This window comes from Clarias gariepinus, chromosome 2, assembly GCF_024256425.1.
Source record: "Clarias gariepinus isolate MV-2021 ecotype Netherlands chromosome 2, CGAR_prim_01v2, whole genome shotgun sequence".
Classification (NCBI taxonomy): Eukaryota; Metazoa; Chordata; class Actinopteri; order Siluriformes; family Clariidae; genus Clarias; species Clarias gariepinus.
The window spans coordinates 29,291,895-29,315,325 of record NC_071101.1 but is presented as its reverse complement, the minus strand read 5'-3'; the positions used below and the strand labels follow the sequence as shown (position 1 = coordinate 29,315,325).

Genomic DNA, 23,431 nt, shown 5'->3' with positions numbered 1-23,431 from the left:
GAGAGAGAGAGAGAGAGAGATATGCTAAACCTGCTAATGTACATATTTGGGGTGTTCTGTTCTCACGTGCTGTGAATCGTTTAAAAGAGTCGTTCAGAAGAACCGACTCGCGCCTGAATCTCCACACCGGCGGAGTCTGAGCGCTTCGGCGGAGTTCGCGGTGAAGTATCCGCTCCTGCAGACTAACTTGTCAGGTTTATTCTCTCTATCTATCTATTAGAGGATGGAGATGAATCAGTTCACAGTCTATCTTGTGACCACCGCGTTTCTGGTACACGGTAGGTGTTTAATATCACGCTGTCTTCAGGTTTAGTCTGAACGTGGAGCCTTGACTCGAGTGCAGATTTATAGATAGTCCAAAAACAGTGCAAATATTATCAACTCGTTCTTTATTATGTATATGTAGTGGTATATTTTAAATAATTGTATAGATCATTTAGAATGATACAGCTTTTTAAATAAATAAATAAATACATTTTGAATGAGAGACTGATATTGAGCTGTTCACACTTTCTGCTCAGAAGTCTCTCCATTAGTTCAGTTATTGTTTCTGGGACACAGGATTAATTTAAACCTGTATTCTGTTGTTGTTGTGAGTCCAAAACCCTGTAGAAATGATGTTTTAGTATTTCATAAAAATGTCTTTTTTGGTAACACACCATCTCTTCCTATGAGGACATATTAAGGTTTGCTTTTATGAGTCCCAGTTTTCCAAAGCTTAGTCCATGGGCTTGCCTGCTAAGGCACTGTAGGGAGGAGAGGTGATCTCTGTGTAGTGCTCGAAACAATGTAGAGGATCTTAATCAGTCGCTATGCTATTTTGGCCGTTGGGAAATCACCACTAGGCAGCACGGTGGTGTGAGGTTTAGCACCGTCACCTTGAACCTCCAAGGTCGAGGGTTCGATTCCCGCCTCGGGTCTGTCTGCATGGAGTTTGCATGTTCTTCATGTGCTCGGCTGGTTTCCTCCAAAGACATGCAGATTAGGCTAATTGGCGTCTCCAAATTGCCCGTAGTGTGTAAATATGAGGGAATGTGTGCGCGTTGCGACGGATTGGCACCCTGTCCATGGTGTTCCCTGCCTCATGCCCTAAGTCCTCCAGGCCCCCTGCAACCCTGTATACAGGATAAAGTAATATAGACGATGAGTGAGTGAGTGATATCACCAAGAGAGAATCGTATACACTGCGTACATGGCCAAGTGAACGGAAAGAAGACGCTTGATGAAATTCCCAGATCAATATTTTGCCATCTGGGCTGACTGCAGAAGATGTCCCTTATCTGATTTTTACGTCCTTTGGTCCCTTACATTTAAAATATTTCCTCAGGGTCAGTTGCTCACAATAACTGCTAACAGTCTTGCTGGAGTATCTTTGCTTTGCCAGTCATACAGTAGAAATGTTGGATCTGTGCTGGTATTCTACACGTTCCTAAGGTTATTTATGCTTTAATATTTGATTATGTTCACTTTTTTACCTCTTTATGTTCTTTTATGTTACCTTGTTTAAAAATCTTATATAATGCAAACCAAGAATGATGTCTGGATGTCATTTCTGCCATAGTGACCCTGCAAGGAGAGCACCAGCGGCGCCTTTATAAGGATCTCATGCAGAACTATAATCCTTTAGAGAGACCTGTGTACAATGACTCTCATTCCCTCACCGTTCACTTTACTTTAAGTCTTATGCAGATCATGGATGTGGTGAGTAGTAGTACATGCACACATACACACAAACATCTGTTTGTGTTCCACTGTTTCATACAGTTCCCAGCTGCAGCATATACAGTAAGTACCCATGTAAAAATGTATTAAATACATTTGTTGGTTCATATTAAAGTATAATTAGTTAAGATAGAAAAAATATTTCAAAAACAAAATAAAAAACTTGATTTAGGTTTCTTTATGCACAATTATGGACACTTTTTACACAGACCATCAATGCCAAAATTAAAAATAACAATAAAACTAAATTAATACACCTCTGTGGTTAATCCATATTCAAAGGAGCAAATGTTTGTATCTAACCTAATGGCAAAACACATACTATTCTCACAATAAGATCAATAGGGCCATAATGTCACAATAGTAAAGAAGGATTTGTGAAGGACAGAGGAAGTTTTTTGCTGGTTTTGTTTATAGGGTATGCATTCAGGTGCAGTCATAATAGTTTCTCTACGTTATATAAGAGCAAATGTAACTTATCATGTATCTCTTCTGCCTATGAGATATTTTGATCATTATAATAAGCTGTAATATTTAAACCTTACCTCTAGAGTATTCACAGCTGATCTTCTTAAGATCCATGTGCATGCAAAGCTGTGTTGCGGTTGAAATGAGATTTTGCACCTGTAATAGCAAAACAAAAAGCAGAGTCTGACCGAATCAGATGCAATTAGACACAATTAACCCACCATAAAGCTCCTCTCTTTCAGCTGCAAGTCTGTTGTGATGTAAATTACACGTACATAACACGTACATTGTTTATTTAAAGGGTCATCTGTTTTTATTTCTTACACAAAAAATACTAAAGAGCTTTCAACAAAGGAGAAAACTTTTCACTCAGATTTAATTGGTGTTATAACCATTACAGAATTGGTTGCAGGGCATTACTGCAGTATTGTTACCTGGTAGCTTCATGAGTGAAAGACCAATAAATCTCACTCATCTCCACACTCATCTGATCAGAGTCAGTGCTGTGACAGGCAATCAGGCAGGAGGTCAGAAAACAAACATAAGCTAGGCAAAGTAGTGTATTAAATCAAGGTAAAATATGACATTTTTCAAGTGCAAAATCACATACAGTGGGAAAAAAAGTGGGAAAATTGCACAAAAATATTACTTTCTTGTGAAGTGTTTCGCTCTAATTATGATGTAATTGAAGCATTACAGTATAACAGATTCTACTACCAACAATTAAAAAAAGGAAGAAAACAAGGAATAAAAGAAAATGTCCATGTGTAAGTAAAAAATAATGTTTCTATTCTACAATAATGCTTACTGATTATGATGAAGATCAAGGCTGCCCTAGAAAAGGTTTTACCTCACATGCATTAATGATTTTTTTTTCTGAGGGGTGTGATTTGTGTGAGAGAGGGACCAAATGGTATATCAGTTAACAGAACAAAGGTAAAAAAAAGAAATATATAATAAAAATGGCTCAGTAAAGTCAAACTCTAATATTCATATTTTGTAAATTTTAAATTAATTTCCAAAAATGCCAATGGATCCATTTCCATATTCCTATATTCATGTAAAAATGATTAAGGACCAAAAATTGCACCAAATATAATGCTTGACTTATTGAAAAATGTTAAAGAATGTATAAAATAAAATAAAAAATAAAATGACTATGCATTAGTAAGTACATAAGTGTTTTGCTGTATGAGTGATCCAACACAGTCTTACTTAGGTTAAATGCACTAAAGCATTAATTTCATGCCTTTTTCTCATCTTGTATTTAGTATTAAAAAATTTTAAGAATATGTGCTTAGTAAAAGGAACTGCGTATGTGACAGTGAGAAATAATGTTATATGTTACTTGACTGAATAATGAAAAAATATAGCTAGAATGGATAAACATAACCGCTGGGACAAATTATAAAAATGTCTCTAAAACTACACAGCCTGGCCAAAAAGAAAAGTCGCCATTTCAGATGGGTCAAATATTGGCCTGCATCAAGCAAGGAGAATTACTATAGAGATTTTAAATGACTCGAATTGGTTTAAGAGCTGTCTAACACATTATTTATAACTGTAATAATATTGCTGAACTGTCAACTTCACTAAACAAAAATGTGACCAAAAAAATGGAGATCATTTAAACACTTGGTAAAATTGCATTGTAGAGAATGCCAAGTAGAAATCAGAGCTATGTTTAATAGTCAAAGTAAGAGCATTTCCACATGCACACTATGTGGAAATGATAGAAATAGGTATAAAGATTGGACTTGAAAATCAGATCACATGGAAAAAGGTTAGACCTGAGGGTTGCTTCAGTTGGTCAGGTCTAGTCTCAGCATCGTTATGTGGGAATAAAATAAAATCAGCTGTTGACCAGAATGTACTGTACTGAATGACCAAGTTATCACATATATAGACTTTTCCTTCCCTGATGGCACAGGTACTGTATATTCCAGGATTCAAACTGTCAAAAAGCAGTTTTGGTAGCGTAAAAAAAAAATTTTTTACACATAACCTGGCTATCACATAGTGTTCTGTCATCAAGGCTAAAGGCGACTAAATGATAAATAAAGTGTACAACTTTTTTTGGCCAAGCAGTGTACAGTATAATAGAACAGATCATTATAACTGGAAGAGAGAATACTTAGTGTAATGATATATACTGTTTTTAAACAATAATATTATCACTGCAACTGCTAATATTATATTACTATAATCGGTATACTAATTTTGATTTATTTTATTTGGATTCATTTGGCATAGCAGCATCATGTTCCTAGTCCTATTTTCAAAACTGTCCAAATAGAATCTGAGTAACTCGTATTTGGCATGGAATTTAAATTAGACCTTTAAAATGAGTCCTGAATTTATCCCACAAATACCAGACAGGAATATCAGCTGGGCTTTAGTACAATAGACAAACTACTGTACATGATGTGATACATAATACATTTCAGATATAAAGGTTATTCCAATCTAAAGAGCTAAATCATCAGAAAGACATTAATACTGCCAACGCTAAAAGGCATTAGGGTAGTATGACTTTATCTCTACTAACAGCATACTGGCTGAGCCATAATAAACCCACTTTTGAAGGTTGCAAAAGAGCAAACATGAAAGCAGCTGAAGTGAGAAGTATGTGTTTCACAAAATAATGATTATTTTATTATGTTTCTACCGTTTCAGAGTTTCACTTACTGTAATGAGATTGCTTGGCATTGAACAATTTGAAAATGAGAGCATATCTTATTTGTATTGACCTTATAATGCATGGTTTTGTTTTGCAGGATGAGAAAAATCAGGTTTTAACAACCAACATCTGGTTGCAACTGGTAAGCCCACTTGCTCACACAAATAGCACATCTATAGTTACAGTTTTAAGAAAGTTTTCATTTATTTTAGGTTTTCTATTACCAACAAAGGCTCAGGGTATATAATGTAGATACATACATCATGTGGCAGGACAGCAGTGCATAATATCATGCATATACTGCACAGTTTAGGAGTTTCAATCACCGTTAAAACATCAATGGGCATAGGGAAAAGAGTGATCTCTTTAACTTTGATTGTGGCATGCTTTAATGACTGGTTTGAATATTTAAAACACTGCCAATCTCCAAGGGATTTTCATCTACAACAGTCAGTCTAGTCTTAGTGGCTCAGTTCTGCTGATCTTATGCCTAATGCAGCCTCATTTCTCTGTGTGGCTGGGAAGGAACATGATTGCTGGCTTCTGCTGTGGTAGCCCACCACAAGGTTAGATATGTTAAGTCTTTTGAGATGCACCTTTTCACTGTAATGATAAAGTTAAGTTATTTGCCTTATAATAGACTTATTTTCAGATTGAAACTCTTTCATTGACAATGTGTTTCCACACACAGCCTCTAGGATCTGTAAAGTATCTTAAATAATGTGCAGCTCAGTTTTGTCACTCACAATGTAAGTCATATCCTAAGTGGATGTATTCGGATATGTGTTTTGACTGTTACATGATGATCATTTTTTATGTATAATTTGTAACATGAATTATTACTTTTAGTGAACTAAAGGGAAAAAAGATTGATTTAGACAGATCCTCTTTGTTCAAACCTTAATGGCCAAGTATGAGCACTTACATTCAGAAAATTAAAGCTCAGTGTCCAAGATCAATTCTGATTACCCCAGAAGGATCACGGTCTTGATGAATTGCATGCAAGAGGCTAAATTACATTACCTAATAATGAATGGACTTTCTTTATGCACTGTTTTGCTCTCTAATGCTGACTTCTTTGTGCCTGACCCAGATAAGGTGCCAGTTGTGTTTACAGGGTTTTTTTGTGCTTTTAACCTCCACATTGTACTGAAATTAATTGTCCTGGTTAAGCTTACAGTATCCATTGTTAGAATGTCTGCAAATGGAAATTGTGTTTTGATAGTTTATTTGAGGTGATTTGAAACACCTTGGCATTAATTACTCATGCATGCACATGATTTGGTTTCAAACACATACCAGTATACATGCCCACGGCTGCCACAGGCAAAAATTTTGTTCATAGCTGCTGTTTTTTAATAATATAAATGCTTGAAATTAATTACTTTATTATCAGGGGTTTCTCTGACTGTGCAAGGCAGAAACAGGATTTTCCTACATTTAAAGTTTTTGGGCAAAATAATGCTAATATGACTAAGCTTCTATACTATTCTCTCTCTCTCTCTTTCTCTTATTTTAACAATTTTTTTAATCTCCATATTATTTAATTAGCAAAGCTTTCCTTTCTATTAGCCCCTTTAATGAATTTGTGCAGAGGATCTTTCTTAAGTGACCCAATGAATTTGATTGCCTGTGAATATTTGTGGCCTGGGAAGTTGCTCTTGTCTTAATTTGTAAATAAGGTTTACATATTTACCCTAAGGCTTTCTATTTCTTTTTCAAATGCCACAATCACTGCTGCAATATGCTGGCTTAATTATCCATGTACCACTGCTATTTCCTTGGCCCACACTGCTTCTGTAGTATCCAGATAAAATGGCTGTGTTGTTACCGGACAGACTCTGGATTCACACAGTGTGGTTGCTACAAAAAAACACTATAACTATTTAACCATTTCATTTCAACTATTTAAGTACAGTATATGATCACAAAATAGGAAATACACATGTGATTTCTTGTGCCCATCATCACCCTGCATGATTAGATCTGAGGCTCTGCTCTTCCATCCAAACACCTGAACTTCTCAAGACCCCTTTTCCCAGCAGAAAACCAGATGCATAATATGTAATTAGTCATAAAAATTAAAGACATTGACTTGGACCAGACCCGTCCTGGACTGATCTCTCAGTCTGATTACAGTTGATGAGCTCATGTTTGAGGTCATGCTGCACATAATTTGGAGGTCTAATATGATAACCGTAAGACCGGATGCTGATGCAGTGTTACATTCACCTACACTGGTCTCAGTAAGCCTGCTCTCGCCACCATACCATGATTCTTATTTCCCTTATGTAAAATAGACATATATCATATCAGATCAGATCAAAAAATCATATATTTTAACTTTACTTTGGAAAACAGAATCTTCCCAAATCATGACAAGGTAATAAATAGAACATGAACATAAAGAGATATGTGCAGACTTTTCCTGTTTTATTTGATAACAAGTATGAATATATACTGATTGCTTTTTATATAATCATAATTATAACCCCCTTTGTTTGCCCTTTCAGTACTGGGTGGATTATTATTTGCAGTGGAACCTGAGTGACTACCCTGGAGTGTCCAATGTGAGGTTTCCTGATAATCAGATCTGGAAACCTGACATTCTCCTCTATAACAGGTAGACCTACTTAACTAGCTTAACTGTAACCATTAGCTTAACCAAGTCAGAAAAATGGCCAAAAAACATTTCTAAACACAGTACTGTTTGTGTGATACTGTAACTGAAGGAGTAAGAATGTTGCCAGAAAGTTGGTAGCAAAAAAATTTACACCCGCAAATTTGGGTAGAAAAGGCATCATGGTTGCATGTGATCTTTTTTGTAAATCAGCATTGGGTTAAAAAAATATATGCTTTTATGTCACAGAAAAGTGCTGTGTTTACTAAACTGTGATACTTTGTGTGCTTATACTGTATACCATAGTGCTGATGAGAGGTTTGATGCCACTTTTCATACCAATGTGCTGGTCAACTCATCTGGCTACTGCCAATATCTCCCCCCAGGTAAAGCTATACTCATCTGGCAGATAACTTCTCACATCTTTGAACTAAGCCTTCTTTCACTTTGTGGCTTGTTGATTTTGGATCTGTTTGTCCTGTAGACACTTAAATCTTCAGGTGTTTCATGATTCCTGTTTATACTGTAATGGGGAAAAAATAATCAAAGAAAAATGTTTTAGTTATTTAATATGTCTCTTATGCATATTTTCCCGTTGACGTTAGTAATGTGAAACATAAATACATTACATAACACAAATAATGTTATAGTATGTATAATTGTAATAAGCTTTAAAGGCAATAGTTGGTAAGATCACTGTTATTCATCAACACAGCCTAGACTCTCATAGACAAGTTTTTTTGTAATTCCTTTAAGTCATTAAGAATCATTCTTCAGGCTTATTCAAAGATCTTCTGGTCACCTTTTGTTTTGTTCTCAGTCAAGATCATACACATTGTTTGTTAATTTTGAAGTCCATGCTTTGGACAGGCCAGTCCATGACTGATAGTGTTCCATTATGTGTTTTTAAGGCCCAAGCACTATAGGATGCGCAGGATCCTGTTGTTTTCCTGAAGATTTTTTTTTCCCACCATTCGGGGCTTTTTGGGGGTCTTAACATGCTCAAAAACTCATGAAAATTGTTGCCAATTCGGATGCCTGCTGCCATCAGAATCCCTAAGAGTCTGGGCCCCGGCGTGATTTGGCTGCATAGCTCATACACACTTGCACCTATGCAATGGTGCAGGGTGCCTGGGCCTGCTCATCGTTGCCTGCAACTATATATTTTTTTGTTTTTTTCAAGGTATGCTTTGACTGCATTGGCAGTGTGTTTTAACTATTCCTTAAGACTAAATTAAAAAACACAAGAAAGTCTGTCTATTTAGAGGCACATAAATGACGAAATGGAGGGTGGCTCAAGACTTTTGCACAGTGCTGTTTTAAATACCAGAAGCAACTTTCTAAATACTTCTTATCCCTGCACCCCTGGGGAGCCATACTGTCACCATGTCCAAAGACATAGTAGAGAATATGCAGTTCCCTCATATAATTCAACAACCAATACACCGCACTATGTTTGTGCCCAAATAAAGAAAAGGGTAGGCAATACCTATTATGCTCTTTTAGGGAATAGAGAGTGTGACAAGTCGTATCCCAATATGTTATCTCATCTCTCTTCATTCCTATCCAAGAATATTACAGTCTGTACCTTGGCCTTTTGACTTTGCATTACACATCTAAGCCTTCTATGGTCATGCAAGAGCATTAAAAGTAGAAATGTAGAAATGCTTCATATCAGTAATGCATGATGGAATGCATGCAAATGATTAGCAGTAGTAGTGGATCGCCCTGAGAGATTGGAATCCTTTATGGCATTGGAAAAGCATTGTGAGAAAAAAGAACCCCTTATAGAAGGAGGAAAGAAGACAAGCGTGAAACACTATGCAGATGGTCAGTGTTTGGGAACAAATAAAATTCATAAGCATTCGTCTTCTAAAGCTGGTGACTGTGAATGAGGCATTTAATAATAAAATTGAATGCAATAATGATTCCGTTGCATGTTCATGGTTTGACTGGCAAATTATTAACTGCTGGCAAAGTATCCTGGGTTTAGATGGTATTTTAACACCAAAAGTAGTATCAGGAAGGGTGGCAATAATGGTACGATACCCGATTTTAACTCTTCTTTATTTCTTTTCCTTATTTTAACTGGATAGTTCTATAGTTCTAATGGGGCAGCACGGTGGCGTAGTGGTTAGCAGTGTGGCCTTGCACCTTAACAGTCTGTATTTGAGACCCGTCTTGGGTCTGTGTTACATGTTCTCTCCGTACTTGGCACAGTCCAAGTCAAGTACGGACTCCTCACACAGTCCGAATTGTTTTTCCCAACATGTGTGCTCCCAGGTTTTTATTGTTTTTCCCAACATGTGTGCCCTGTAATAGATTGTACCCTGCCTTGTGCCCTATGTCTCCTGGCAAAGGCTCCAGACTCCCAGTGAAACTGTATTCAGGATAACGCGGTATAAACTGAGTGAGTGAGCATTTTATATAGATTTATTTGTTCTTTTTATTTGCAGGAATTTTTAAGAGCACCTGTTACATTGATGTGCGCTGGTTTCCATTCGATGTTCAACGGTGTGATTTGAAGTTTGGATCGTGGACATATGGAGGCTGGTCTCTGGATCTGCAGATGCTGGAAGTAGATATAACAGGCTATATAGCCAATGGAGAGTGGGATTTAGTGGGTAGGTTTATACAGAAGGATAAATTATTTATATATACAGTATTTATATGTGTGTGTATAGAAACTAAGGAACCTAAGGAACTAAACCATCCATTTTCTTAATATTTCATTTAAGAAAAATTCCTTCATGCAGTCGCAAGTTTTTTTCTCAATGACGATCATTTTTGTATATTATTTAAAAGTAAGCATGTTGTTTGTCGTGCTATAAAAACAGTGATCTATGGATCACTGATTCAGATCTATGGAGTCGACTCTGTAGAATCATTTAAAAATAGTTAAACATTCTGACTAGTATGTAGAAGTCTACAAGGAGCTAAAGAGGAATTAGCTATCTAGAAATTCGAATTTGGCAGAATTTATTTGCATTTTGTAATTCATGCGACAGTTGCTATAAGCCGAGGCATACAACTATGCATTAAGATAGAAAATAAGACAAAAATGATTTTCGTCATTACGTCATTAGAAGTCATCCCACAATAAATATTGCTTACTGTTCAAGACAAATCATATACAATTTTAAAAAGTTTAAACCACTGTTATTACAAAAAAAGTATGGCAGGGTAATGAGTATTGGAGTCTTGCTTCATGGTCAGTTAAGAGATAAAGTGCACCTATTTCTTTAGGGAAATCAGGGAGGGAAAATGAATGAGTGCCCCGAGTCAATGGGCCATAGACTACCCCGTAATTGAAATTCATCTCGAGATACAAGCATCCACTAGAAGAAATAGGATTATTCCTTTTTTATTTTGTTTTTGTGATGGTTCGAGTGGTGTGTTGATGTATTTTGCTGAGAGCACAAGTAACTCTGGAGATTCAAAAATTATTTTTGAACAGTTGGACAGTACTGTATGAGTGTGTAAGTTTTGCCGTCTATTCATTTAGATCCTCGAAACTGGATTCCCAGTGTGTTAGTATGTGAAAGGTGCAGTATTTCTGCTTTTTTACTAAAAGTTTAAACTCATCTTAGAGGTTCCTGGACGGAGGAACGAGAGGTTTTATGACTGCTGTAAGGAGCCGTATCCTGATGTTACCTTCACGTTAGTGATGAGGAGGAGAACGCTGTACTACGGCCTGAACCTGCTCATCCCCTGTGTGCTCATCTCCACCCTTGCACTTCTGGTGTTCCTGTTACCTGCTGACTCAGGGGAAAAGATCTCTTTGGGTAACACACATGCACGTATAGATGTCTAATGTGCATAGAACGCTTTTAAAATGCCTGTTTATGTATAGGATTTTTTTAAATATACTTTATGTAAGGAAGTATTTGCCCATGATCCAAATCAACAGTATTATGCAAAGGCAACCATGACTAAAAGATTTGTCTAAATTGAATTTTTTTTCATTATACAATAATTAGTACCTAAATGTGTTGTTTTGTTTTTAAAAAATAAAAAAATATTTTTATCATATTACAAATGGTGACAAAGATAATAATGTAAAAACTGAATCATAAACATAGCAGTTATAAATCAATTTTAGAGCAGTGTGGCTTTTGAAAAGCTTCTTTAAAACAAGAGTAATGCATGGTAAGCATCATAAATGACATTTTATATTTCAAATACAGCTGGAATGGTTAAGGGATATGTGGTCTCGCCATAATTATGGGAAGGGTGTTCCCATAACAGTGAGAGGCATGTTTAATTGTTTTATATGCAGAATTTAAATGTGTTCTGTGTTTATTTAAATCATTTTATATCATGGTATTGCTATTTAAAAGTATTTTAAATTCAAGACTCCCAGTCCCAAGACTTTGTATGTAAAATTTAGCTCATGAAGGTAATGTTCATGATGGATAATGCATTAAAGCACGTACAGTATATACGTTGACAGACAGTATATACGATGACAGGCAGTATCGTGTTCTTGCCTTCCAGTATTGCAGCCTGACACTCTGATTTCTGGCAAAAGCGATGTTTTAGTGGCTTAACTGCATTATGTGTAAATGTTGTGCTTTAGTGATTTGCAATTTAATGGGTACAGATGTGTCCAGGTTGAAGGGGAGGGGGAGGAGAAATGTAGCTTTTAGTAAACAGCAGCTGGGAAGAAACTCACTAGATGGTTCATAGTCTGTTACATATCTGTGCAAAGAGGAAAGTGACTTAGGATATGATCATGTATATGTTTTTTAATTTGTGGGAGGAGTTTGTTCAAAATGGTAATTTAATTGGAATGGGTTATTGCTTAATAATTTAAATGGAATGGATTATTGCTTAATAATATAAATGGAATGGGTTCTTGATTAATAATTTAAATAGAATAGGCTATTGCTTAATAACAGTTAGTTATTGTGAATGCATGTGAAGTACTACTACTATCCGATGACCAAAATAAAAAAAAAAAAGATTAATGGATTTATCCTGTAAAAAAAAAAAAGATACCGCTTTATCCGGTATTCAGGGTCGCAGACACCTAGAGCCTGGAGAACAGACCCTGGTAGTACAAATCGACAGTGCTAACCACGACACCACTGTGCTGCCTTTGTGAACTTTATTAAGTGTGTGTATGTATGAGAAAGAGAGAGAGAGAGAGTATTCATCTGTATTTGACCTTGTTATCTTGCAACAGATTATCTTGTAAATGAGCTCAAATCACTCCATCAGCTTTATCACTTGGACTTCTGGAGAATTATTGACTTCACTGAACTCATTAAAGATCCTTTCAACAGAAGCTCAGCCTTGGCACTCTGATAGGTTAAATATATGAGGTGTTTCATCCCTTCGAAATATATCAGAACTGGTGTTGTTACTGTACATACAGAGTTAATTTTCTGTTTCAGTGAATATATGGTTCTGGGCCAATTCCTGACTCTATGTGACCCCAAAGAAGAAAAAAAATCTTGTGTTAGGTCTGGCTCTATTCAATTTTCTGTTCTTAGTTTTGAAGCCATCTTGGGTGTGTAATAAAAAGACAAATATTAAATTTTACCCAAGGAAAATCCAGACTGTCAAGTCTTAGTTACAGTTTTGCAATCCTATTTTTTAGGAATCACTGTGTTGCTGTCTCTGACTGTCTTCATGCTTCTGGTGGCTGAAATCATGCCTGCGACATCAGATTCAGTGCCTCTGATTGGTGAGTATACTAGTCCAATAGATGCTCATTTAAACAGTTGGAGATGTGGAAATTTTAAGTGACAGAGAAAATGGATAAGACAGCTTTTTTAGCCTATTTTATTGAACAGCATGACTCCTCTGTGGCCTCATTTGTCATCTCAAACACAGAAAATAGCCTCTATGGGCCCCATGTTTATTTACAAATGCATAAATAAGATAAAACCAGTAGGATTGAAGTGTGTTAAAAGATACTGTAGGTGTTTTCCTGCCTTAAACCCAGCATTCCCAAGATAGACTCTAAACTCAAGATCTACTGAACTTTATTCTTCCCCTCCTTTTTCGTTCTTTCATTTTAGGAGTGCTAAAATTGTTTGTGCTAAAATTGTGTGCGTGTGCGTGTGTGTGCGTGCGTGTGCACTCTAGCTCAGTATTTTGCCACCACTATGGTGATTGTTGGGCTTTCAGTCATTGCTACAGTGCTTGTGCTACAGTACCATCACCATGACCCAGATGGTAGCAAGATGCCGAAGTGGGTACGTATTTTTTCCAACTTCCTGTATCTATCACACACACTGTACTGACTCAGAGTTACCCTGTACTGATTTAGTATTACATTGTACTAATTCAGGGCTATCCTGTACTGATTTACTGTATAGTTACCCTGTCCAGATTTATAGTTACCCTGTGCTGATTCAGGGTTACGTTGTACTAATTGATAGTAACCCTGTACTGATTTATAGTTACCCTGAACTGATTCAGAGTTACCTTGTGCAAAATCAGGTGTTACCTTGTACTTATTCAGAGTTAAGCTTTAATGATAAATATGCCCTGATTCACTGATTCACAATTACCTACTGATTCAGGGTTACCCTGTACTGATTCAAAGTTATCTTGTATTGATTCAAGGTTACCCTGTACTGATTTAAAGTTACCTGTACTGTACTGATTCAGAGTTACCATGTACTGATTCAGGGCTATGCTGTACTGATTCAAAATGACTTTGTACTGGAAAGCCCACAGCACTTGTACTTATTCAGAATTATTCTCTTCTCATGCAGACTTACAGTACTTAGTACTGGTTTAGAGATCTTCTGTCCTGGTTTTGAATTAAAGTATTAATCAAGTATTGATGAGCACGTATTCAATCAATACAATATTTAAATACAACTCAATACATATTTATCATTGTTGATTTAGATACACACAGTCCAGCCTTAATGATGCCTTATTTATTATTGTTTTAGAACAAATTATTGTTATATGTTGTGTGTAGACACGTGTGGTGCTGCTGAACTGGTGCGCTTGGTTCCTGCGTATGCGACGCCCAGGTGAACATCAGGTCCACTCGTCCTGCAACAATAAATTACTTCACAGAGGCAGCGTATCCAGTGTGGAGCTATGTGTTGACCAGGGGACACTGCAGTCCCCGAACATCAACACACTCTACATCGGCTTTAGAGGCACAGAGGGAGTTCACTGCTCCAGCTCAGCCGAGTCATCACTGATTTGTGGTCGCTTCATGCAAGCCAATGAGGAGGAGGTGTTGCTGCCAGGGGCCACGGAGGCACAGTTAGGGACCAGGGTCGGAGACAGCAACACCAGAGGAGGGACTGATTTAGCAAAGATTCTAGAGGAAATAAGGTACATCACGAGAAGATTTCGAAACCGGGATGAAGATGCAAGCGTGTGCAATGAGTGGAAGTTTGCAGCAGCAGTTATTGATCGCATGTGTCTAATGGCATTCTCGTTCTTCACAATACTCTGCACTTTCGGCATTCTTATGTCTGCTCCTAACTTTGTAGAAGCGATCTCTAAAGATTTCTTTAGTTAAAAGAGCTATGTACACATAAACTTACTTTAAGTGTTTCGTATATACATGACTATATCTCTACCACAGCATGACCTGTAGGTTTAAATATATTTTTTGTGACCTGTAGGTTTAAAGATGAGTTTTTTGTGACGTGTAGGTGGCTTCAAGGCTTCAAGGCTTCGACTTGAAATGAACTTAAATTTTTTACATGATACCATGAAGTGTGTACAATGAAGGTGTGAGATCATGTTCATTACGTAGATTTCAATTGCACACTCATATGTGTGTATTAAAAATGTACTGCGCCACCTGTTGAATTTTTAAATGAACTAATGATTTTTTTAAAGTTGATTTTTAAAAAAATATATAAATTTCTATTTCAAAGTAGCATATCTTCTCCTCCGGTGGGCCGCTTGTGATGAAACAAAGCCTATATGTTACTCAAGCTCGGCCAAATACACCTGTCAAAATTCCATCTGTAGTTTTTACGTGATGCGTGCACAAACAAACAGACAAAAATTCCAAAAACCTTCTTGATGTGTTCCATTACTCCTCTTAATGCCCCTCAAATATTTTTTTCATAATATCTTTATTGTACCAACATTTAAGTTTAATTATCTATATAAATAATATAGATTTAAATAAAAAATTTTAATGGAAATTTGTACACAAAACTGCTCTCACTGTACACTGCTCATACTTCAATTACACCTATGCATGCACACTTACACTACGGATGTGGTAAATAAAGATTATGTTGGAGAAGCTTAATACTACAGTTACATAAATATTAAAGTATCATAGTGTTATAAAAGAGTTCTCTTGCTGTTCAATACTGATGGTGTTCAATACTGATGTTATGTTTTTGTAGGTTTGTGAGTCCTAATGTAGATTTAATAATAGTGGAAATCGCTTGCATTCATCACCCTGTCAGGCCATAAACTGTGTCCCTGTTATGTATTTACTGTATATCCAATTTCACGAGTTTAAGCACTTCTAAACAGAGCACAAATTCACTTTGATTGTGTTTAGATACAGTACATTTTCATTGTTTATAAAGCACATCAATAGGGATTTGTCATATACAGGTACAGTCAAAAGTGTACAACTGGAGGCTAATTTCATTACATTTATTGCAAAAGATCAGTCAAAAGTGAAACATAATAGTGATTAAATAAGGAATGATAGATCTTTTGTATTTAAGGATACATGCACTCTCAGATTCTAAAAGGGTACTGAATAGCTGAGGCATTTCTTTGGTGAACCAGATACTAAACTGTAAGTTACTGTTAACCTAGACAACTGTGACCTGTGAGATAAAAATGTTGCTTTTTTTTTTTACACGGTTAGACGGGATGTTCAAAAGTATGTGACACACACATATGCACTATATACTATATTCACACTTTCCACTTATCATGTTTTGTATTTTAAGTATGCCATCTTTTAACACGGTGTATTTATGAATAAAATAATAAAATTTATTATTAAATCATGTGTGTCCACAAATCCAAACATGCAAAGAAGAGAAATGAATCTCAGCTACTGGCTGTGATGAGAATATTCACTAATGTATTCGGACAGTCTGCTAATATTTGAATTTTAAATATATCAGTCCTATTCTAAAGGCATGTTATATATTTGTGATGTGATATTATATTCATAATATTTCCTGTTGTTAGATAAATACAAATCATATGGAAATGTTTTTAAAACTTCTATGGCTAAAAATGTTTAATAGACTCACATATTAAAAATTAAATAAATAGAAGTTCCTATAAAGCTTGACAGATTTAATGTTATTACTAACATGAAGCTAAAATTAGCTTAAACCTTATACATCTCCAATATAGTCTGCTTTCTTCTTTCTTTTCGCACTTCATGCATTTACAGGTTTTGTGTGCCCTTTGCAAATAAATGTATTTTTCTAAATGTCAGAATGCTTGTTCCTGTGAACCCTCATATTTCTTGTGTTACAAAGCTTTGCTAAAATGTCATGCCTTTTTCACTATGGGATAAACTTAATATTCTTGTGTGTGACTATATTTCCTATATCTTTAGTACTCATGTCCAGTAGTGTGGCAGCATGGAGACCTGGAGAATCTGAATCAGTGCATGCTTATGAAGATCTCTTGCTCAGGTATTCATCTCATCCACTGATCGTCTTATTTAATAGTGCCAGAGTCACTGAGGAGCGACCTCTACCTGTCACCCTGCCTCTGTTACAATATCTCTAAGCACAACAGGACAGATAGACACTCAGCAGGCAAAGCACATGATTCGAAGATGCCTTTATCACCAATAATGTCAAAGAGGTAACAGAAACAGCCTTATCAGTCTTAATGCAGCTTTACATTCAGACGCATAAAGTCACATTGCAAACAGCCTTATAATCTATACTTCAAAAAATATACAATATATCTTAAGACACAATATATGTTAAGACACAGTGATAAGTTAGTTTAAAAATTTACAGCATTTTAAAGTCGGACTATAGAGAGCCTTTCCATGTTGTTCTTGTATGCTTTATTAGTAGATAGTGAATATTAACGGTAATATTTGATGCATCCAAAATATATATTGTGGAAAAAGGTCTTTACTGTAGAAAACATATGTACCGTACATAACTTACATCAATTTTATTATTTTTGAAACTTAAATGTCATAGCGGGTGTATGATGATAACCTAGTGTGAAACTGTAGTAAATAAAGACTTTGTGTGTGACAGTTAAATTTTTTACATTTTTAATGAACATTTTAATTAACAGACTCCTGATATCTTAGGTTGTTCAGTTCATTAGAAATAAAGTATAAACCAGTTACTTGCAGATGAATAAAAAAGGCATCATTCTAGAGAATCATGCTGCCACCATGTGGTCAACAAACACCAGAAATGAAGGCCATCAGGTTTAGGAGCATAATAAAATGGAATCCAAGTCCTTATTTAGTAACACACGCACACACATTAAACATTATTATCTTAATGTACTGACGTGTACCATGCCATTGATTAAAAAAAATGGGTTAGAGTTTGTTAGAGATCTTCATCTGTAGTTTCACAATCTTCTGTTCTGCTGGATGAGCTAGGTGTTCCTTCTGATTCTCTTCCCAAAAACTTGACACTTTTTTTCAACTTCTGTGTAATGTAAAAAACAAGAGCCTGAGTCACTGTGGATAAACAACACCCTGACATTTTTGTTTGCCTGCATTGAGACATCGGCGAAAACATGGTACTGTATCAGTGTTTAAAAGTGTCTCATTAAAGTGAATTTTCACCATTTTTCATAATACTTAATGTTGCTTATCTCCTGATCCATAATTCGTTTTTTGTAAATATGCACACTCAATTATTATTTTTTTATCAGATAGGTAGGAATAGATTTGCTAAATACAGTTTCATGCCCTTATATGTAGTGTCCATAACTTCTTTTTATTCAAATCTTTCAATGATATAAATTGTCATTCAGTTGAAACTTGGCCTATTTAGATTTCACATGAAAAGACATAAACATGATAAAATGTATTTTTCTTAGAAGCAAAATTGTTACGCTATTGCAACATGAGTTTGACATGGTTACGGACACTATGGATTTTCTAGGGAGTAGAAAACTTTATTTTGCACAAAATTCTTTAATTTAATCAACAATTTTTACAGGTCATTTTCTTTTAGAAGCTTTTAGTATCAATACTTTTAAATAAATATGAATAATTTGCATTTAAAGAATATTGATTAACAGCATTTTGCTTTGCTAAAGTGGCTGTGGAAGAGTAGGGATCACACTAAAACATGCAGGGCAGTGTTCTTTAAGAGTGCAGGAGGTCAATTCAGGCAGCTGAGGCTCACACAAGTCCACATTTTCATTATTATCCTTTTATGTCGTAGATATGTTTATCTAAGGCAACCTTGTTTTCTAAGGGGCCTCATGTCCTGTGGATGGAGCCATCATCCTAGAAGAGACCTCTGTCATCATGACCGAAATATGTCACTGCATGTTATCACTCTGTATTACTTTTTTTTAGATTTGTAGTGAGACCTATCTAGAACTACCTTTAATTTATTTCTGCTTTAACTTATGACATTACTAATGAAGACATAACTTGTTTGACCCAACATTTTCTGTTGAAGCAAAATCTGGAAGTGTTTTGGACATGGAATAGTCAAACTGGTTGCATACAGATGGCGTATAGTCTCTCTACTGACCTTAAAGTTCAAGTAGATGCAACGTGTGTTATAATGATGAATATCCTCTCGTCCTGTGCTGTTTACCTGCTTACCAGCTACTCCTCGCGGATAGCGTGTAATACCATCTCGCCTTTGCTCGTTCCTCGCCCAGTCCTCTTCCCACAGTTCACGTCTATATTCAGATTCCTGTGCTGTGATCCGCTCATAGATCTTCTGATTTTCATGAGTCACCTGCAGTAGCTCGGCTCTCCTTCTCTCAGAGTTCAGACTGAAGAAACAACATCAGAACTGAGAAGCATTTTCATAACTCTTGCTTGAAATTCTTTACCCAGTGCAAGACTTTTTGAACCAAACACTAAGCATGTTTTACTTGCTTGAATACAATAAGCATTCAGTAAACACTAAATGTTTTTTACTGTTTCATTCAGCTCTTAAATGTCCCCAAAGTCACAAAGGCCACTAAAATGACCTCCAAATTCTCCAGATCCCAATCTAATCAAGCTGCAATGGGCCCCACCCAACCAACCACAGCACACAATGGATCTGCTGCTAACATCCTGGAGCCAGACACCACAGCACACCCCCAGGGGCCCTGCAGAGCCATGCCCCGAGGGGCCCGAACTGCCCAAGTGGCACAAGGAGAACCCAAAATCTAGATGTTTTTGGATATTATTGGTGATCAGTGTATTATAACATATTATTGCATAAGAGCCTATAGCATACTGTAGCAAGACCTTTGCTGTCAAAAAAATGCAAAGGTTAGAATTCTACAGGTTTAACTAGACACTGGGGAATGTGCATCTCAGTAATTCATGAGCACCCTGCCAAAGAAACATTAACAATTTACACCTACAGCTCAAGGGTGAAATAACCCACATAAAACATGATGTAAACAAAGCTTTAACCAAAGCACCCTTACAAGTTCTGTAGGGCAAACATATACACCTACACATACAATTATTAGCCTGTTTAAAATAAAAATGAGCTCGCAGCTAAACAGGATTGTGTCAAAAATGCTTCCATAAAAATCAAGGTAAAAGAATAGCATGAGGGCCTGTTTTTTTCCAGAGAAAAATTAGAGGGGTTTTTTTTTTTAGCAGAAAAGAAGGCTATTTTGATCAGAAACTCTGACTCTCACAATCTGGTGCCTTTTTAAACAGTAAGCCAACTCCAACACAATTCATAGTAAATACAATACTAAACAGAGGCTCAATAAATAAAGTACATATACTGTACTTTTTTCACCATGTTATTATTTATTGATTGATTGATTTAACATAAATAAGAAACTTTTTTTTTACCAGTTTATTTCCGTGCTAGTGCATAGCTATGTAGGGCTAATATTATTTTTTAAATGGCAAAAATATTGATTAATCTACTTACCTATGCTCTGGATAAAAGTTCCTGTGGTCTATTCGCCCTTTAGAATGTTGAATATCAGCTAGTTTGGATGCCAGGAGACAGTTATCTCTGTCGATGACGGCTTGCCTCTCCTCTTGAATCTAATACAAAAAGGGTGATGGTATATTGAAGCCATATGTAACATAATTAAGGCTTTATTTTTTTCTGGTTGATGAATTATTTTTATAAATAATGTTTATACTCATATTATAATAAAATATAACTCATAGTTACAAAACCAGTGTGAATTAATGTGTATGATATTTAAATTGAAACTGTCTACAATGTGTATGAAAAGGAAAAAATATTATAAATAGAATAAAATTAAAATTAATTGAATAGTTTCTATTATATATATATATATATATATATATAATATATATATATATATATATATATATATATATACAGTAAGATTACCTTTATTTAACTCTGCGTCTTCACAAACCTTCACTAACTTTTACGTTTGAAACGTTTTTACTAACTTATTCTACTGGCAGATAAATTAGCTTTGTTAGCATCCATTCCTAGGAAGCACGGTGGTGTAATGGATAGCACTGTCACTTTGCACCTCCAGGGTCCAGGTTAGATTCCTGTCTTTGCGTGCGTGGAGTTTGCTTGTTCTCCCCATGTTTGATGGGTTTCCTTCGGGTACTCCGCTTTCCTCCCACACTCCAAAGACATGCAGATTAGGCTAATTGGTGTTCCCAAATTGTCAGTAGTGTGTGTATGTGTGTGCCTTACGATGGATTGGCACCCCGTCTAGTGTGTACGCTGCCTCATGCCCTACTGGAAATCTCCTGGAATAGGCTCCAGGCCCCCCACAAACCCTAAATACAGGATAAAGCGCTATGGGTGATGAGTAAGTGATTGAGTGAGCATTCATTCCTTAATTTTTTTCATTCACGGAGGCCCTGGAGCCTATCTGAGGGAACTCAGGGCACAAGGGTGGGGTACAGTTTGGATGCCAGCCTGTTGAAGGGTATAGGTGCACACACTGACACACCCAATAAAACACTACAGGTCAACGTCGATCAGCTTACACTACAGGTCTTTGGAATGTTGGAGAAACCAGAGTGCACAGGGAGAACATGCGAGCTAGATACATACACACATACAGACCTACAGTAGGGTTCAAACCCCCAACCTGGCAGTTGTCATCATGCCCTCTCTTTCTGAAAAATTCTTAAAGTCAGCAAAACATTCTGTCAGTAGAATAGGACTATACAATGCCATAATATAATAGATATATATATTATATATTAATTAGATGTTATGATTTTTTTACATTCTGAATGTGTATATATATGTGTGTACACACACACACACACTTATTAATTGTTCCCTTTTCTTGCAGTTTTAATATGCAGTATAAACTACAATAGAAGTCATTTGCCACACTACGTACCTGTGCCTTTTTCAGCTTTACTTGAATGTGTGTTGGCGTTCGGATCCCTTTGGTGTCTACTATGGGTTGGGCTTCCCTGACCTCATGGATGAATAACATTTTTGTATTTAGAGCAAATCAGCCAAGACCTTGTGCTGATTATGTACAACAATTAAACTGCTAAAACACTTCAATCCCCATTCTATTTTAGTGACCAGTTTTAATTAATTTTCAATGAACATCGAAATTATCTAGAGTTTGGAATATAGCATCAATCAATAACAACACAGTTACGCCTTTAACACAGACACAGAAAAAAAACAGATACAGATCTTTAATAGTAAAGCAAGTTTAGATGGAGAGGATTCTTTTAGGTAATTGGTTGTTGGCATCATAAATTATTAATGAACCGAATTCATTAATAAGTTATTCATACTGTAGACAACGCCATTCTAGAGCAAGTTGTTTTTCCAAAAAAAAAAAAACTGTCTTGACTGTTTTAACATTGTGTGTAAATTAGTGAGAATTAAATGTTTATGAGCCTCGTGAAGTCATTTGATAATCACTAGGCATTTAATTCAGTCACATACTGTATAACACACATTCATAATATATGATAATACAAAATCTCTCATTCACACCACAATTCCAAATTATACAAATCCTATATAAATACATACAAAAAAAAAAACAAGGATAAAAATCACAGATGGCAGAAATGTATATTTGTTTAGCGCATTTAACAAGTAATACTCCTCCAGTCCAAGATGGAACATAATAAGTCCAAAAATTAATATTTGCTTCTTGGATTGCATAAACATGGTTACTGTACATACCTTTCTTCGATGCTCATTATAGTGCTGCTGGTCCCATTTCTTCTGCAGGTATTTATTAGTTGCAGGTTTAAGTGGCTGGTAAGCTTTATGCATGCCTGTTACAATTAGAAAGTAAAAAACGTGCTGTAATTTAGCAAGTTTCACAATCCTTTATGCTTTTCCTTCTTTTCTTTTTTTTTTATTGTTTTGTAAAATTGTGGGTTAAAAGGATTTTAGTCTGTTAATGTTCACCCAGTAGCAGTATTCAGAAAAGATGTGGAGTGTGGGAGACTGTAATGGCCCTGCAGTGTGTGCTACGGTTTGTGTGTGTGTGTGTGTGTGTGTGCTTATGTGATGGATGTCCTTTAGAGCACAGGCCAATCGACCTGTAACAGACTCGGCGTGTGAGTGAGAGGGGATCAGATGTCAATGAATTATTAGTGTTCACTCGCAGGACCTCAGACTTGGTCTTAGTGCAAGGACGAAATGAACTGTACAGGTCTCTTTACGTATGGTAAACCTTAATCGTTTCTATAGTGACTGCTCATTAAATGGTACATAAATCACAATTAATTAAAAATTACATTTATTTGAAAAGAGGGAATTATTTAAAATGCCTTATTGGTGGAGAGTGAGATCCAGCTTTCTATGTTTGTTTTGTTTTTTTCTAAG

At 36.0% G+C, this 23,431-nt stretch overlaps 2 protein-coding genes across 2 annotated transcripts; one reads left to right on the top strand and one right to left on the bottom strand.

Moving 5' to 3' along the window:
- The first annotated feature begins 142 nt into the window (after positions 1–142).
- Positions 143–15,297, top strand: LOC128511563 (neuronal acetylcholine receptor subunit alpha-7). Its single transcript, XM_053484486.1, has 10 exons — positions 143–278; positions 1,562–1,701; positions 4,968–5,012; positions 7,384–7,493; positions 7,797–7,876; positions 9,947–10,114; positions 11,081–11,275; positions 13,096–13,182; positions 13,587–13,696; positions 14,437–15,297. Exons 1-10 carry the CDS (start codon positions 224–226, stop codon positions 14,992–14,994), a joined length of 1,548 nt encoding a protein of 515 aa, XP_053340461.1. The 5' UTR covers positions 143–223; the 3' UTR covers positions 14,995–15,297.
- A 2,710-nt stretch (positions 15,298–18,007) lies between these two features.
- si:ch211-284k5.2 (sperm axonemal maintenance protein CFAP97D1) lies at positions 18,008–22,873 on the bottom strand. Its single transcript, XM_053513943.1, has 5 exons — positions 22,781–22,873; positions 21,966–22,046; positions 20,540–20,658; positions 19,241–19,424; positions 18,008–18,109 (listed from the first exon to the last, which is right to left on the bottom strand). The coding sequence occupies exons 1-5, from the start codon at positions 22,871–22,873 to the stop codon at positions 18,008–18,010; spliced, it is 579 nt and encodes a 192-aa protein (XP_053369918.1).
- Positions 22,874–23,431: the final 558 nt, after the last annotated feature.